The sequence below is a fragment of the Ornithorhynchus anatinus genome, chromosome X5 (genome assembly GCF_004115215.2).
Source record: "Ornithorhynchus anatinus isolate Pmale09 chromosome X5, mOrnAna1.pri.v4, whole genome shotgun sequence".
Classification (NCBI taxonomy): domain Eukaryota; kingdom Metazoa; phylum Chordata; class Mammalia; order Monotremata; family Ornithorhynchidae; genus Ornithorhynchus; species Ornithorhynchus anatinus.
The window spans coordinates 61,928,764-61,947,482 of NC_041753.1; the positions used below are offsets into that span (position 1 = coordinate 61,928,764).

Below are 18,719 nucleotides of genomic sequence, written 5' to 3' on the forward strand. Positions count from 1 at the left end.
TCTGCAGGAAGATGAGCCGGGCAGCGGAGTGAAGAATAGACCGGAGCGGGGCGAGAGAGGAGGAAGGGAGGTCAGAGAGAAGGCTGACACAGTAGTCTAGCCGGGATATAACGAGAGCCCGTAATAGTAAGGTAGCCGTTTGGGTGGAGAGGAAAGGGCGGATCTTGGCGATATTGTAGAGGTGAAACCGGCAGGTCTTGGTAACGGATAGGATGTGTGGGGTGAACGAGAGGGACGAGTCAAGGATGACACCGAGATTGCGGGCCTGAGAGACGGGAAGGATGGTCGTGCCATCCACGGTGATGGAGAAGTCTGGGAGAGGACCGGGCTTGGGAGGGAAGATGAGGAGCTCAGTCTTGCTCATGTTGAGTTTTAGGTGGCGGGCCGACATCCAGGTGGAGACGTCCCGGAGGCAGGAGGAGATGCGAGCCCGAAGGGAGGGGGAGAGGACAGGGGCGGAGATGGAGATCTGCGTGTCATCTGCGCAGAGATGGTAGTCAAAGCCGTGAGAGCGGATGAGTTCACCGAGGGAGTGAGTGTAAATGGAGAACAGAAGAGGGCCAAGAACTGACCCTTGAGGAACTCCGACAGTTAAAGGATGGGAGGGGGAGGAGGCTCCGGCGTAGGAGACCGAGAATGATCGGCCAGAGAGGTAAGAGGAGAACCGGGAGAGGACAGAGTCCGTGAAGCCGAGGTGAGATAAGGTATGGAGGAGGAGGGGATGGTCGACAGTGTCAAAGGCAGCAGAGAGGTCAAGGAGGATCAGAATGGAGTAGGAGCCATTGGATTTGGCAAGAAGGAGGTCATGGGTGACCTTAGAGAGAGCAGTCTCGGTAGAGTGGAGGGGACGGAAGCCAGATTGGAGGGGGTCTAGGAGAGAATGGGAGTTAAGGAATTCTAGGCATCGATTGTAGACGACTCGTTCTAAGATTTTGGAAAGGAAGGGTAGTAGGGAGATAGGACGATAACTGGAGGGGGAAGTGGGGTCAAGAGCAGGTTTTTTTAGGATGGGGGAGACGTGGGCGTGTTTGAAGGCAGAGGGGAAGGAGCCCTTGGAGATTGAGTGGTTAAAAATAGAAGTTAAGGAAGGGAGGAGGGCAGGGGCGATGGTTTTAAGAAGGTGAGAGGGAATGGGGTCCGAGGCGCAGGTGGAGGGGGTGGCACTTGCGAGGAGGGAGGAGATCTCCTCTGAGGATACTGCAGGGAAGGATGGGAAAGTAGGGGAGGGGGTTGTTGGGGGGGAGGGGAGAGGCGGAGGGGTGACTTTGGGGAGCTCAGACCTGATCGTGTTGATTTTCGTGAGGAAATAGGTGGCCAGATCATTAGGGGTGAGAGATGGGGGAGGGGGAGGAACAGGGGGCCTAAGGAGAGAGTTAAAGGTCCGGAACAATCGGCGGGGGTGACGGGCATGGGTGTCGATGAGGGAGGAGAAGAAGCTTTGCCTGGCGGAGGAGAGGGCAGAGTTAAGGCAGGAAAGGATAAATTTGAAGTGTGTGAGGTCGGCTTGGTGCTTGGACTTTCGCCAGCAGCGCTCAGCAGCTCGAGCATAGGAGCGTAGGAGGCGGACGGAGGAGGTGATCCAGGGCTGTGGGTTAGTGGAGCGAGAGCGGCGGAGGGAAAGGGGGGCGAGAGAGTCGAGATGAGTAGAGAGGGTGGAGTTGAGAGCGGAGACCCGCTCGTCGAGAGTGGGAAGAGAGGACAGGGCGGCAAGGTGAGGCGAGATGCTATTGGAAAGACGGATGGGATCGAGAGAGCGGAGGTCTCTGTGGGGCAGTAGCGAAGATTTGCAGGGGGAGGGAGTGTGAGAAATGAGGCAGGTGAGAAGGTTATGGTCAGAGAGAGGGATTTCAGAGTTGGTGAGGGAGGAGATAGTGCAGCGGTAGGAGATGACGAGATCGAGGGTGTGACCGAGTCGGTGAGTGGGCGCGGTATGGTGGAGGAGGAGGTCGGCAGAGTCGAGGAGGGATAGCAGGCGGGCGGCAGAGGGGTCGTCGGGTACATCCGTATGGATGTTGAAGTCTCCAAGGATCAGAGTGGGCAGAGAGAAGGAGAGAAGGAAGGTGAGAAAGGGGTCAAGGTGGTTGAAGAAGTCGGAGGTGGGACCGGGAGGGCGGTAGATGACGGCGACAAGTAACTGGAGTGGGTGGTAGAGGCGAATGATATGGGCTTCGAAGGAGGGGAAGGAGAGGGAGGGGGGAGGAGGGATAGTGCGGAAGCGGCATCGGGGCGAGAGGAGGAAGCCGACGCCTCCTCCCTTACCGGTGAGTTTGGGGGAGTGGGAGAAGGAGAGGCCTGATGAAAGCCCTCAGCAGGAAATGTGTTCTTCTCACAACAAAGGAGGACATATTCAGGTGGGGAGGTGGGGGGAGGGGGAGGAGAGTGTGTGTGTGTTTGTGTGTGTGTGTATAATTAAAGTTAGTTTCCAACACTTGGCAGAAACATTTCCCCATGAAGGGCTGTGGCTAGTATCGATGGATGCTATTAGTTTTGCAATCTTAATTGCTGCTATTGAGTGAACACTAGGGCAACACTGAATTTCTCACATATCTGAACAATTTGTTTTCATTCCAAAACATTTCTATGCTAAAGGTAACAGAGGCAAATCTGTCTTTGGCATCATTACAGAATCAAACTACTTCTGCCTAACAGGCCAGCAGGCAAATCCAGAAGCCTTCTTAGTAGAGCTTTGGGGCAGGAGGTGGACTTTTTTGGGTTGGGGGGCGGGGGGAGCGGGTATCAAGACGATGAGAACTGGTGACTTGAGAATGAGTGACTTTCTAGAGGATGCCACTAATGGGTGAGGCAGAGTTGAAGAGTTAGAGGCTGGCTACTACTCCAACTGGATGAATTAGCAGGGCAGGGCAAAATGGAGATTACATCGGTGACCATCAAGGTTATCAAAGTCATTTATCGATTAAATGTACTAAGCATTCAGTACAGTGCTGTGCACACAGTAAGTGCTCAATAAATACAATTGAATGAATGATGAAATTCATATATAGCAAGTAGAGAACCCTTCTGCTGGATCTCCATTGGATTTGTTCCTCACTCGTCACCAGCAGCGGCCATTTAATGAGTGTCCCCTGTGGGTGTAGCTCTCTTTTCAGCACTACTGAAAAGGCAGGAACCCACTCCAGGAGTTTACAGTCTATGAGCGGTAGTCTAGCCTATGTCAAGTAGAACGGTAAATTGCTTTGGCTGGGATTTTTCTGACCCATTTCCTTTTAATTTCCTTTGGTGTGTGTTTTTAGGAAAGTTTCTTGACTCCCAAGTCTGCGTCTCTTCCTGTCCCCAAGGAACCTGGTCTTCGGAGATGAGTGGGAAATGTGAGAGGTGCATGGATGACTGTGTCTCATGCACAAGCGCTACCCATTGCCTCCAGTGCCTGTCTCGTCTAGACCATCCGCTCTACCTGCACCAAGGAAGGTGCTACACAAGCTGCCCTGAGTAAGTTGCTCCTTTCTTTCTTTTTCATGTTTTCTGGAACTAGCATCAGTTTCTGGGATCTCCCCGTGCCTCTCCAGTGGATCACTTCCCACCCTCACTTCCCTTATTCGTGCTTTTTTTTCTCCTAATGGTGTTTGTTAAGTACTTACTATGTGCCAGGCTAAGCATTGGACTAGATACAAGCTAGTCAGATTGGACACAGTCCCTGTCCCATGTAGCCCTCATAGTCTCAATCTCCATTTTACAGATGAAGCAACTGAGGCACAGAGAAGTTAAGTGACTTCCCCAAGGTCACACAGCAGGCTAGTGGTGGAGTCAGGATTAGAACCCAGGTCCTCTGGCTTCCAGGCCCATGCTATTTCCACTAGGCCACGCTGCTTCTCCAGTTCTTCCTTCTGGATTGCCAATGCACTTGGATAATAGTAATAATAATAATAATGTTGGTATTTGTTAAGCACTTACTATGTGCTGGGGTAGATACAGGGTAATCAGGTTGTCCCACGTGAGGCTCGCATTCTTAATCCCCATTTTACAGATGAGGTAACTGAGGCACCGAGAAGTTAAGTGACTTGCCCAAAGTCATACAGCTGACAGGTGGCAGAGTTGGGATTAGAACCCATGACCTCTGACTCCTAAGCCCGTAATCTTTACACTGAGCCACGCTACCTGGATCTGTTCCCCTTAAGCACTTTGAAACTCACTTCACCCCAGCCCCACAATTCTTATATATATATATATATATATATATATATATATCCTGATACTCTCCCATTTCCCCTATCAGTAATTTATATTATTATTTGTCACCTTCTCTAGTCTGTAAGCTCCTTATGGGCAGGGATCATGGGCAGGGATTGTGTCTACCAATTCTACTGTATCGAACTGTATCGAAGTGTGGTGCTCTACGTACAGTAAGTCCTCAGTAAATGCCATTGGTTGATTGATTATAGCTGCAGGAATCAAACCTGCTGTATGTTGTGGCTGTCACTGTGACTGTGTTTCTCTCTCTGATTTTCTTAAACTCTACGAGCTTCAGCAACCTGTCACCTTTCTATCGGAATGGATTGACCCAGTAACATCAAGACCTGAGAAGATACTATAAAAATGTTTTCAACTAATCCATTTACAATGACCTAAAAGAATATATGGTACTTAGAAGCAACCATGAAGGCTAGAGAGAATCCATATCTTTCTATGGTAATAATAGACCATAAAGATAAACAAGGGAGAACCATTGGACTTCAGTAATCAATCAAGCAATCAGTGGTATTTATTGAGTGCTTATTAGGTACAGAGCACTGTAATAAGCCCTTGGGAGAGTAAGGCTTTAGATGCTACCCCTCATGTCATGCTCATTGACAAATTATGGCCTCGAACCACTTCTAGCCAGAGAAATACCCAAAGGGTAGTCTTCAATGGCTTGGGGTCAACCTGGAAAGATATTTTGAGAGGTGGCCTACAGAGGCCCAATTCTGTTCAGTATCTTTATTCACTACATGGATGTCCCAACCCCTCCTCAAGCTTAACATGTCTAAAGCCGAATTCTTCATCTTCCCACCCAAACCCTGTCCTCCCCCAGACGTTGCCATTACTATAGACAGAACCACCATTCTCCCTTCCTCACAATCCCATAACCTTGGTGTTATCAACTCATCTCTCTCATTCAACCCACATAAACAATCTGTCATCAAACCTTTCAGTTCTACCTTCTCAACATCTCTAGAATCTGCCCCTTCCTCTCCATCCATACTGCTACCACGCTGATCCAGACACTTAGCATATTCCATCTTGACTAAGGCATCAGCCTCCTCACTGACCTGCCCTCTCCAGTCCATTCTTCGCTCTGCTGCCTGGATCATTCTAAAAAAAAATGCTCGGTCCATGTCTCCTCTCTCCTCAGGAACCTCCATTGGTTGCCCATCCATCTCCACCTCAAATAGAAACTCTTTTCAGTTGACTTTACAGCACTCAATTGTCTCTCCCTCTCCTACCTATCTTCAGCCCAGCCCACACAGTTTTCTCTTCTAACACCAACCTTCTCACTTGGAGCTCGTCTTTCTTGCCACCTACCCCTTGCCCACTTCTTTCCTCTGGCTTGGAATGTCCTCCCCCCCACTTCTTTCCTCTGGCTTGGAATGTCCTCCCCCTTCATGTTCGGCAGACCACAACTCACTCCACCCTACTAAAATCATATTTCCACCAAGAGGCCTTCCCTAACTAAGCCCTCGCTTCGCTGTCTTAGCCCTCCCTTCTGGGTTGCCTATGCACTTGGGTCAGTTCCTTTTACACGCTTTGATATTTACCCCACAGCACTTACATATATAGCCATAATTTATTTTAATGTCTGTCTCCCCCTCTAGTCTTGTGGTAAGTGATTGTCTATTCCAACTCTTTTGTACTGTGCTCCCCCAAGCTCATAGTTCAGTGCTTCTGCACACAGTAAGTGCTCAAGAAATATGATGGATTGATTGCTTAATTGAAGTAGGAATGGAGAAAGTTCTTAATAAATGTGTAAGGTGGCTAAATAAAATTCCAAGTGGCTTAAATTGGAAAAATGGCCCTTCAAAAGTAGGATAAAATTTAACAGGGACAAGTTCAAAGTTCACTTTGATGAGATAGATGCACCACAGATATAGGCCCAAGTACAACGGAAAAGGCCTTGCAGGTCATAGTCAACCACTGAATGAGTCAGCAACTGAAGGGCTGCTATTAAGCTAATGAGATATTACTAGGATGAATAAGCAGGAGTATGACATGCAAGAGTTAGGAATTGCCCCTTTGGCTATACTATGCACTGGTTAGAATTTTATTAGAGTCCTAAGTGTTATATCCACCACACTTTGAAAAAAAAAAGTAGAGAAATCATAGAAAACGTAAAGAAAGATAGAAGATCCAGATTACTGACAAAAGTGATTTAAAAGATGAAAAAATAGATTCCACTGAGGAAAGATGAAAGGAATCAGAGTAGTTAAATCAGAGAAGAGAAAGCTGAGGTATTCAAAATGAGAAATAAAAGAAAATTGACTTAAATAGAATCAGGAAAGCTGTCAATTGACTAAAGCAGTGAAAAAACACTGATAGGTTATAAAGTAAGGCTGTAGAGTCCCTATCCCTGGAGATCTTTAAGAAACTAACAGTTAATCATCTTTCTTGGATAGTTTAGTCATTAATCTATCTAGAAGAACTTCTAGATAGTACAAGGAACTTCTGTCACTATCACTGCCACTTTTATTTTAATCCGATGTAATGATATCACTGCAGGGATTGTCTCTATCTGTTGCCGAATTGTACGTGCCAAGCGCTTAGTACAGTGTTCTGCCCATAGTAAGCGCTCAATAAGTACGATTGAATGAATCACCACCACCATTGCTGTTAAGCGCTTCTGACTCCAGAGGTAGAGATGATCCCTGATCCTTCTAGGCCACTGGGGAATAGGAAAGTGAGGTTTGGGGGGTTACCTATAAAGGCCGGAATTGCCCACTGTTTTGAAGTTCTTTTCTGTTCTGTCCTTTTTGTCCTCATTTCTTTGTAGGGCGCGTTGTTCCCGTTTATAACCATAATTATCTCTACCACCAGATGGCACAAGATGTGTATACAGGCTCACTTGATTCTCTTGACTCCACAGGGGCAGTTTTGCAAAAACTGGCAATTGCACAAAATGTGACCCGATGTGCAAGACTTGTGAAGGAGATGCCACCAACTGCCAGTCATGTGACCATCAACTCCTCCTTGAGCAGGGGAGGTGCAAAGTCTCCTGTTCTGAGCGGCATGTCGCTGTGGAGGGTGTCTGTAAGCGTTGCCCGGAGAAGTGTAAGGATTGCATTCATGAAGAAACATGCAAAGGTACTTCGGGAGACTTGATTAAGCTGATCTACTTGTGGAAAGGTGTCAGGCGTTTTCCTAGGTTCATTGGAAGTGTTCTCCCATCTCACTGTAGTTTAATAGAATTAAGTCAATGCCCTACTGAGGTGGGGTGGAGGGAGAGACAGGGAGTCACCAAAGTTTCCGGGTAAAGAGGTGTCCCAGGCCTGGACTGGAATGCTGGGAACCACTGTCTTTTTTTGTGGAATTCCCAAGAGTCTGCTGTTCCCCAGCCTGGGCCGATCCAGGGGGTTTAAGGAGAACTATAGTTGGAATTTCCAGGGCAGTCCAGCCTGACCATACCAAACTTACTTGAGCGGAACTTCACCTGAAATCCCAGAGAGGGAAAAAGCAAAGGTGATGACTTCCAGGTTCCATCTCTCTGGGTCCCAAGAAAGGAGAGCCAGTGCGGTTAGAATGGAGAAAGGCTTCACTTTGATTTTCCTTTACCACTCATTCTGAAGGAAAATCTGTCCCTCTTCGTGTCTAGACATGAGGAAGAATTTCCTGACAGGAAGGGACTGGGAGGCTCTGACATGGGTTGTAAGGTGGTGGGTTTGCCTTCCCCAGTTTGCCTTGAGAGAAGGATAGAGTATCATTGGTCTGGAATGGTGGGTGCAGATATTTGTTTATTCATTTATTTCTGGTATTTGTTGAATGCTTCATTTGTCCAAGGCACTGAACTAAGTGCTGGAGAAAGGTAAGAGGATATTGATTCAGACATAGTTCCTGGCCAGAGGGTGGCTCATAGACATATGAGCTCATAGGCTCATAGAGGCAGGATGGAGAGGACAAACACTGGAAAAGAAATATCTGGAAATGTTCAGTAATAATAATCAATCAATCAAGGTGATTTATTGAGTGCTTACTGTGTGCAGAGCACTTGGAAAAGTACATTACAATAGAGTTGGGTTTTTTGTTTGTTTTTGTTTTTAAATGGTATCTGTTAAGCACTCATTAGGGGCCAGGTACCCTACTAAGTGCTGGGGTAGATACAAGCTAATCAGGTGGGATGCAGTCCACGTCCCACCAATACCACAATTATCATTATTAATAATATCAATTGATAGTAAGCAGCATGACCTAGTGGGCAGAGAACGGGCCTGGGAGTCAGAAGGTCCTGGGTTCTAATTTCGGCTTTGCCACTTGTCTGCTGTGTGACCTTGGGCGAGTATTAACTTCTCTGGGCCTCAGTTTCCTCATCTAGAAAATGGGAGTGAAGACTGTAAGCCCATGTGGGACTGGGCACAGTCCCTGTCCAACCTGATTATTGTGTATCTACCCCAGTGCTTAGTACAGTGCCTGGCACAGAGTAAACGCTTAACAAATACCATAAAATTATTATTATTATTATTATCTCTTCAGGCAGAGCAAATTCAAGCCGAATGAAAGGAAGTTGTTCCCCTGGGAACTAGACAACTAGCTCATAAGCTCCTGGAGGGCAGAAACCATGTCTATCAACTCTATTATATTGTACTCTCCCAGCCATTTAGTACAATGCTCTACACCTAGTAAGTGTTCAACGACTTTGATCGATTAATTGATTGGATAACATGCAGTGGGTCTCCTTCTCCCCTCAGAATGCTTGCCCAATTTCTTCCTGTACAATGATGGATGCCATGAAAAGTGCCCCTCTGGCTTCTACTCTGACTCCCACAACTGCTTCTCCTGCCACGAGGACTGTCTGGAATGCAGTGGGCCAGAAGCTGAAGACTGTAACCGCTGCAGCTCAGATTCCTTTGTCCTATACCATGGGCAATGTTTAAGTAGGTGCCCGGAAGGGACTTACTTCGAAGAAAGAACTGGAGATTGTAAAGGTAAAAGCATCAGGGCCCTATGGTCGGCTGCCTAGTGGTGGTGAGGCCCTGGGAATAGAGGGAGAGATGGTGTAGGTTATCACTCACAGAACACCCATGAGGGGCCTATGCTCGGCCTGATGAAGATCACAAAGATCCTCACAAAAATGAAAACTCGGAAAAACCATTTGAAACCATCATGTGTTAAACCAGACAGGCAATTTAGCACAGGAACCTGGAGAGTGCAGAATAAAGGGTAACCTTGGTGTCATGACCCTTTCTTGCAGGAATGGATGCATCCACTACCTTAGATCCTCCTGACCCTCATTCATTCATTTATTCATTCAACTGCATTTATTGAGCACTTACTGTGTGCAGAGCACTGTATTAAGCACTTAAGAGAGTACAATACAACAGTAGACACATTCCCTGCCCACACAATGAGCTTACAGTCTAGAGGAAGGGAGACAGACATCAATAAAAATAAATTACACATATGTACATAAGTGCTGTGATGACCCAGTGAGTTTAATGGATATGTCACTTGCAAATGTGAAATGAGGATAGTTTATTTGACTTGATGGGTCACTAAACACTCACCAACACCCCCCCCCCCCCACTGCCACACACACAGTGCTTCCAAATAAGATAACACAGAGTGACACCCACATGCCTAGTGGCCCCCACTTAACATTGTCAGAATCCCCCTGTGGGTGGGGGGGGGGGGGGACCTGACTCCATACGGGTGTCTAACCCTCTCCCCCAGCTCACCTAGCCCTGATCCAGGCAGGGAGCTCCAGTTTGTGTCCCCGTAGAGGATGGGGGAAGAGTCCGGATTCTCTCCCTCCCACTTCAGATGGGAGGGTGAAAGGTTTACGCTTTTGTTTTTGGTTCCCTCTGCAGATTGCCACAAGACCTGTCACGCCTGCTCCTCAGCTTCGACCTGCAGCTCCTGTAAACAAGGCCTGGGGATGAACAGTCAGGGCATCTGTCTCACACACAAGGACTGTTCCCATTCTGAGTACCGCGATACAGCCACAGAGACCTGTAGGCCTTGTCACGGGAAATGCTTTCGCTGCACGGGCCCAGCTGAGGATCAGTGCCTGAGCTGCCTAGGAAACTGGCATCTTCTCAGTGAGTACATCCATCCCTCCTGCTCCCCCAACCCCCCGCTACCCCCAAAGGGCCCAGTGTTTCCACACGGGAAGGATTTTCTTTTCCTCTCAGAGACTAGAACTGACAACAAAGACCCTTCGTCCGTTCACAGATACAACCTGTGTGAAAGACTGCCCTGCTGGTTATTATAAAGAAGAACACCGCTGTTCTGCCTGCCACAGCACTTGTGAGACGTGTAATGGACCGTATAGCACCAAGTGCCTCTCCTGCCGGCCGGACTCGTTGCAACTGGGAAATCAATGTCTGCAGGTCTGCAGGGAAGGGTAAGGCCCAAGGCCACATCAATAGGAAGCTTCTGTGAACAGGGTGTTCTGTAGAACTGGAAGAGGAAAGGCACACAGTGGATATAGGAATCAGGACATCTAGCCCCGGGGCTTGTGACACTGGCTTCTCTGGTTCAGGTTCCTCCACAGACTAAAGGTCTATCCTCCCCTTAGGCAGAAGGCAGAATGGAACTCAACAATGAAATCCCTAGTCACAATCAAGCTCAATTTCCCCATAGTTTGACAGGCTGGTGAATTCAGGTCTGTGAGATCATATGGGGAAATCGGGGAAAGGGGCATACCACCACCCACAAATCATCTCCGCATTCCAGGGGATGACACCTTTGCTCTCACAACTCCATGTGCCTTGAACTTCCATGCTCTTTCATAAAACACTTTAAGCCCTTTAAAAACTATGAAAAGGCAGTCTTTGGTGCCAAAGAACTCACGGGCTAAGGAGCACAAGTCAGCCAGCATGTATTTTTGGAAGGGTGCTTTGTCAAGGTTGGGGTTCATCAGCTTTGTTGTAGGTAGGCCGATTTATGCTCCTCGCTTTTTATTCATTCATTCAATTGTATTTATTAAGCACTTACTGTGTGCAGAGCACTGTACTAAGTGCTTAGCTAACTTTTATCTAACTAAATATTCAGTATTATTAGTCTGCCAGGCTCATTTTCCTAGACTAGCATTGCATTTATTGTTTCTGTATGTATTTGTGTAAGATTTAGCTCAAGAGCCTGAGCAGGTGAAGCTGATTCCATGATAACCACCAACTGCTCTAGACATCCCCGTGACAAAGATTGAAAAAATACATGCTCTTTCTGCAGTGGGCTTCTCTTCTAACATAGTCCACTTGAGCTCGTTGTGGGCAAGGAATGTGTCTGTTTATTGTTATAGTGTCCTCTCCCAACCCCTTAGTACAGTGTAAGCACTGTAAGCACTGAATAAACACAATTGAATGAATTAAAGGAAGAGCAGTAAAGTTCTCCCCTACTTTTTGCTTGCTTCCCCGTGGGCAGGGAACATGTCTACCAACTCTGTTATATTGTACTTTCCCAAATGCTTAGTACAGTGCTCTGCAGACAGTAAAGCACTCAATAAATAACTTTGATTGATTCCTTACTGAGCAACTTTCCCTGTTCTCCCTTTGCTTCCCATTAGGCCTTTCTCTCTAGGAGGACAGCATCCTGTAAAACTTCACTTCAGTAATGGCCTTTCCTATCCCACTGCTTGTCCCTCTCAGCCCTTCCCCCCACTATAGTCACAAATGCTTTTCCACTTTGAAAGACCCTAATCTTTGGTTTGAACTCGGTGGATTGTTCTTCAGAGAAATGACTCTGTGCCTGTTTCCTCATCTCTAAAATGGGGATGAGACCTGCTCCTCTTCCCTCTTAGACTGTGAGCCCTGTGCCTAATCTGGTATCTACCCCAGCACATTGCTTGGCACCTAGAAAAAACTTATTCAATGCCATAAGTATTGTTTTCTAAAATGCTCACCTAGCCCAATGGAATTCAGCTACACTAAAAAAACAATTTGAGTCAATATTTTGTTCCAACTGAAAAGAAACCTGAATCATGATCTTGCAGTTGTGTCCAGAGGCAGGAGGGGGGGACTAGATGACCCCTCAGGTCCCTTTTAGTCATAAGGATTTTCTCAGTCAATCTTATTTACTGAACACTTACTGTGTGCGGAGCACTGTACTAAGCACCTGGAAGAGTACAGTAAAACAGAGTTGGTAGACATGTTCCCTGTCCACAACAAGCTTAATTTATTCTCCATTAGAAAACCTAAACTGGTACCTATATGTACATATAAGAATATAGAATGCATCAAAATATAATAATATATAAAAATACTGGCTTCCAGCTCAAAGTATGACCTGGCATTTAACAGTGCATCCAGGGGAGGATAAATGTCACCTAAATCAATTTATTCAGTAGTCATTTCATGGAAGAAATTATCTATTTTAGCTCACTTCCTCCTGTCTTCTCATCACCCCTCTCAAATTTCTAGCTTGGCATCTAGAAAAAACTTAATAAATACCATAATTATTATTTTCTACAAATACTCACCTAGCCCAAGGGAATTCAGCTACACTAAAAAATTAGTTTGAGTCAATATTTTGCTCAAACTGAAAAGATGTTTGATGAGGAAAATGTTAGAAACACATCTGAGGTGCCCCTCCTTCCTGGCTCTCATTGGATTCATCTCATTTCTCTGACCCATGTTCAGGATCTCCTTTAAGCAATGGGCAAAGACCGAGTGTTCAGTCCAAGTCCACGAGGTGGACAGAGCAGTTAATCTGGACTGATTCTATACAGGAAGAAAATTCCACCTGGTAGAGCTGCAGCTGGGCCAAGATAAAACAAGAGTCAAAACAGGGCATGACCCCCCACTTACTCACCCCCACAGTGGTTGCAAAGAAAACGGATTGTTTCTATTATCAGGGAAGGTCCTTTAAAAACCTTCATTTCCTCCTTGATTTCAGGTATTTCGCTGACAACTTCAGCAGAAATTGTGAGAAATGCAACAAGAGCTGTAAGACTTGTTTGGGGCCTCAGTCCACAGACTGCCTGGCTTGCGATTCGCATTTCTTCCTGTTGCGCTCCAAAGGAGAGTGTACCCGTGACTGCCCTGAGCATTTCTACAAGGACCTGAACACACACACCTGTGAGAGATGTCACCCAACCTGCAAGGAGTGCAGCGGTGAGCTGGTTTACATACCCCTTCGTTCTCTTTCTTAGTGGTGCTTTAGGAACTCAGGGAGAGCCTCCACCCATCAGCCACTGAAAACATTTTAAACAAAGAAAATGACTTCATAATTGAGGTATTTGTTAAGCCCTTATAGTATGCGAAGTACAGGGGTAGTTACAGGATAATCAGATTGGACGCAGCCCCTGCCCAACTCATGGCTCACAGTCTAAGGGCCTAGGAGTCAGAGGGACCTGGGTTCTAATCTCGTCTCCACCATTTGTCTGCTGTGTGACCTTGGGCCAGCCACTTTGCTTCTCTGGGCCTCAGTTACCTCATCCGTAAAATGGGGCCTAAGACTGTGAGCCCCATGAGGGACAGGGATTGGGTCCAACCCGATTAACTTGTATCTCCCCCTGCCCTTAAAACAGTGCTTGGCACATAGTAAGAGCTTAACAAGTACCATAATAATTATTATTAAGGGGGAAGGAGAACAGGTATTTCATCCTCATTTTATAGATGAAAAAATTGAGGCACAGAGAAGTGAAGTGACATGTCCAAGGTTCCACAGCAGGCAAGTGGCTGAGCCAAAATTAGAACCCAGGTCTCCTGACTCCTGTGCTCTATCCACTAGGCCATGCTACTACTAGTGGCCCAGTGGAAAGAGGACTGGGATCAGAAGACAGTGGACCTGGGTTCTCATCCCAGTGCTGCCATTGCTCTCCTGTTGACCTTGGACAAGTCATTTAACTCTCTGACCCTCAGTTTCTTCATCTGCAAAATGGAGCTAAGACATCTGCTCTCCCTTGCTCTTAGTCTGTAAACCCCAGGTGGGGCAAGTATTATGTCCAACCTGATTATCTTATATCTACCTTAGTGTTTAGCACAGAGTAAATGCTTACAAGGTATCATAATGATAATAAATATAGTGATAAAATGGAAAGATTTAATCAATGTAGTGTTTCCCTCTTTGTACATTTCTAGTCTCTCTTTCCATATTGCTCAGCTCTTTTTTTTAAATGGTATTCTTTAAGTCCTTAGTATGTGCCAGGCACTGTACTAAGCACTGGGGTAGATGCAAGCTAACCAGGTTGGACACTGTCCAATATGGGGCTCACAGTCTTAATCCCCATTTTGCAGATAAGGTAACTGAGGCACAGAGAAGTTAAGTGCTACAGAGAAGCAGCATGGACTAGTGGAAAGAGCATGAGCCTGGGAGTCAGAGGACCTGTATTCTAATCCTAGCTCTGCCAATTGCATGCTGTGACCCTGGGCAAAACATTTAACTTCTCTGTGCATCAGTTTCCTCAATTGTAAAATGGGGATTCCATAACTATACTCCCTCTTGCTTAGATTGTGAGCCCCATGTGGGACAGGGACTGTGTCCAACCTGATGAATTCCCCTAGGGCTTAGAACAGTGCTTGACATACTAAGCACATAACAGATATAATTCTTATTATTACTATGTGCGGAGTAGTGTACTAAGTGCTTGGGAGAGTACAATATCACAGAGTTGGTAGACATGTTCCCTGCCCACAAGGAGCTTATTGTCTAGAGAAGAGCTTACAGTCTAGAGGGGGAGATGGATATTAAAATAAATTACGGATCTGTACATAAGTGCCGTGGGACTGAGGGTGGGGTGACTAAAAGGTACAAATCCAAATTCAAGGGCAACACAGAAGGGAGAGGAAGTAGGGGAAATGAGGGCTTAGTCAGGGAAAGGCTCTTGGAGAAGGTATGATTTTAATAAGGTTGTGAAGGTGGGGAGAGTGGTGGTTTAGTGGATATGAAGGGGGAGGGAGTTCCAGACCATTGGGAGGACGAGAGTGAGGGGTTGGCAGTGAGGTAAACAAGATCGAGGTATGGTGAGTAGGTTGGCATTAAAGGAGCAAAGCGTTTGGACTGGGTTTTAGTAGGATTCAATGAGGTAAGATAGGAGGGGGAGAACTGATAGAGTGTTTTACAGTCAGTGGTAAGGAGTTTCTCTTTGATGTGGAGATGGGGTAACCACTGTAGGTTCTTGAGGAGTGGAGAAACATGGACTGTAATTTTTTCTTTTTAAATGATCCAGGTGGCAGAGTGAAATATGGACTGAGAAACAGGAGGTGGGGGATCAGCAAGGAGGCTGCTGCAGTTGTCAAACCAGGATAGGATACATGCTTGGATCCGTTGTTATTAGTGAAAGTCATGTTAACAGCTCAAGTGGTTTCTTCCACTTTGGACTACTGCCATTTTGTGATCAATTCCTGCTCCAGATGGGAGGGAATGTGACTTACTGGAAAAAGCATAGGACTGGGAGTCAGTAGATCCAGCTTCTACTCCTGGCTCTGCCACTTGTTTGCTGTGTGATCCTGGGCAAGTCATTTAACTTCTCTAAGCCTGTTTCTTCATCTGTAAAATTGGGATAAAAATACCTGTTTTCCTTCTCTCTGAAGACTGAGCCCCATGTGGGACAAGATCAGTGTTCGATCTGATTATCTTGCAACTTCTCCAGCACTTAGCGCAGACCAGCCTAAGATTTTGCTGAAAAGGACAGGCAAGTAAGCAGTGAATTGAGAGAGTTTTGACCCCTCACTACTTTTTAAACTAATTCTGCTAAGCTTGATTAGTCAGCAGGATCACCTGGCATTTCCCTTCTCTCTTTGAAAAAATACTTATTGCTGGTGGTAAATCAAGCTCTTAGCAAAGCTTCAGATGTTTCCCGTCTTAACCTGCAGCCCAGCCCAATCCTGTAAATCCAAAGGCCTTAGGGGATAACCTGAGACCTTGGTTAAAACAATCAGGGAGCCTTTGAAAAGACTTCCTCTGTGGGTCACTTTCTCATCTTCTCATTCTCCTGCACAGTTGATCCAAGAACAGAACAGTACAGAACAGATTTTTTTTTATGGTACTTGTTAAGCGCTTACTGTGTGCCAAGCATTGTACTAAGAGCTGGGGTATAAACAAGATAGTCAGTTTGGACACCAACGGCCTGGAGAAGCAGTTTATTTGTAAAATTTTATTTCATTTAGACTGAAATGTTCATTACATCAGGCCCCTTTGCAAACCTTTGAATTTACATCAGGCCCCTTTGAATTTATCACTAAATAGTGTTTTTGCAAAAAGTAAAAACAGAGAAAGGAACTAAAATAGCACTTAGCTTCTAAGTTTGGTTGAAAAGTCCTAGATTTCAAAATCAGTCAATGAATCAGTGGTATTTATCGAACACTTACTATGTGCAGAGCATTGTACTGATTCCACCATCTATGTACTGTCCCTACCTTGCCTAAAGATAGAGTCTATTTTTTCTGCAAGAGAATTCCAAAATGTGAGCACTGGGCACCTGAAGATGAGTATTTCAATCCCCCTCATGGGAGTAGCTACTTAGAAGTCAGGATTCCAGTAGCGGCCTTAGAAAGTCTAGCAGACATGTTTCCAGCCGGCTTTGTGTTTTGACATCCTGGCATTTTGCCCTTGACTAATCCCATTCTGGAAGGAGTGAGGTGAGGCTGGAACACTTGGTCACTCCAGTCAAGTGGAAGATAGTGGAAAAGATCAAAAGATACTGAGAACCACCTCTGGAAAAAAAGACAGACCAATATAGACCCAATCACATGAAAACTGTATTTTTTTTTTCCTTTTTAGGAAAGGGCCCACTAAAATGCTTATCCTGCGTGTGGAGCTACAATTTCATGGACGGAATATGCAACTCGGACTGCCTTACAGGAGAATACAATGTGGGAGAGGTATTGTATGTTCCCAGGTGATGGGAGTCTTCCTGAACTCAGAGCTGTACGGGACAAACTATACTTAAATCAGGGCCTGCACGGCCGAAAGTAAAAACCCAGAAAGCCCCTCTCTAGCTTTTACTGAAGCTGGATAACTTCTGTGGCTTTTGGGTCAGGAGGCTCTTTGGTGACATGAATATGAGAGAAAAGAATTTTTAAAGATACCAAATAAGGAACATGAGAAGGAGGAAGAATTCAAGTCTTCAGGTCCAGACAGATTAAAATAATGAGAGATCCATAGCCTTGATTTCTAGCACCAGGATCATGATTCACAATTATCATTGACAATGCAAATTTACAGATGAGAGAAAACCAGGTTTGGGTTAAATAGAGCACCTAAAACAAGGAACATTCCCCTCTTAGTCAGGGTTGCCAACTGGTGAGATTGATTTTTGTGCATGGTATGACTAAAAATGACTGATTTTCAAACTTTCTTACTGATAGATCAAAAGCGGCACAGAGAAGACATAGGGTGGTCGGGCTTTGTAGCTGTTCTCTGCTCTCATTGGATCATATCATTCTTGTCAATTGGCAACCCTGACCCAGTCTCACTCAGTCACCCCATCCTCTCCTACTCCATCTTTCTCAACGCACCCACGCAGGGCTTAGACTCCTCTTGTTTGGTTGCAGCGCCAGACCACAGGCTGGCACAGACAGGAGCTGATGGAGACCTCAGGGGCAGGTACAGGACCAGCATGGAGAGGAAATATTGCTGAAGAAACCCGGTGACTTGGCTAGAAGTGACTGACAAATGGCTCTAAATGAAGGAGAGGGAGTCAGTAAATCATATTTATTGAACACTTACTGTGTGCAGAGCACTGAATTAAATGCTTGGGAGAGTACAATATAACAAACACATTCTCTGCCCACAGAGAGCTTGCAGTCTAGAAGGGGAGACAGTCATTAATATAAATTACAGATATGTACCTAAGTGTTGTGGGACTGAGGGTGGGGGGATGAATAAAGGGAGCGAGTCAGGACGATGCAGAAGGGAGTGGAAGAAAAGAATAAGGGGGCTTACGGAAGTCCTCTTGGAAGAGATGTGCCTTCAGTAAGGCTTTGAATGGGGCGGGGGGGAGAGTAATGGTCTGTTGGATATGAAGAGGGAGGGTGTTCCAGGCCAGAGGCAGGATGTGGGTGAGGGGTCAGCGCAAGATAGACAAGATCAAGGTACAGGGAGAAGGTTAGCATTAGAGGAACCAAGTGTGTGGGCTGGTACAGGTCACGAAGATCAGACCTAGCAGTTCCTCCCTGCCATAGGCAGCAGGGTGGGAGGGGCAGGGGCGAGGGATAGACCCCTTCCGGATAGGGGTGGGTCCATCAGTTCCTCCGCAGATGGAAATCTGTCTTTACGGAAAACCAAGACCCAGAAAGGGACAGGGGACAGTTTAGCGTGACCTAGTGGGAAAGAGTATGGGCCTGGGACTTGGAGGACCTGGATTCAAATCCCAGCTCAGCCACTTGCTTGCTGTGTGACTTTGGGCAAGTCACTTCACTTCTCTGTGCCTCATTTGTAAAATGAGGATTAAATATCTCTTCTCCTTCCCCTTTAGACTGTGAGCCCTGTGTCATTGTCATTAATAATAATAATAATGTTGGTATTTGTTAAGCACTTACTATGTGCAGAGCACTGTTCTAAGTGCTGGGGTAGATACAGGGTAATCAGGTCATCCCACGTGAGGCTCACAGTTAATCCCCATTTTACAGATGAGGTAA

At 46.1% G+C, this 18,719-nt stretch overlaps 1 protein-coding gene across 1 annotated transcript in view; it reads left to right on the top strand.

Moving 5' to 3' along the window:
- PCSK5 (proprotein convertase subtilisin/kexin type 5) overlaps positions 1-18,719 on the top strand; it is a 409,642-nt gene that overhangs the window by 381,590 nt on the left and 9,333 nt on the right. Inside the window, 7 exon segments of the mRNA XM_039910756.1 lie at positions 3,252-3,447; positions 7,073-7,290; positions 8,889-9,125; positions 10,008-10,238; positions 10,372-10,543; positions 13,033-13,250; positions 16,861-16,961. Coding sequence (XP_039766690.1) covers positions 3,252-3,447; positions 7,073-7,290; positions 8,889-9,125; positions 10,008-10,238; positions 10,372-10,543; positions 13,033-13,250; positions 16,861-16,961 — 1,373 coding nt within the window.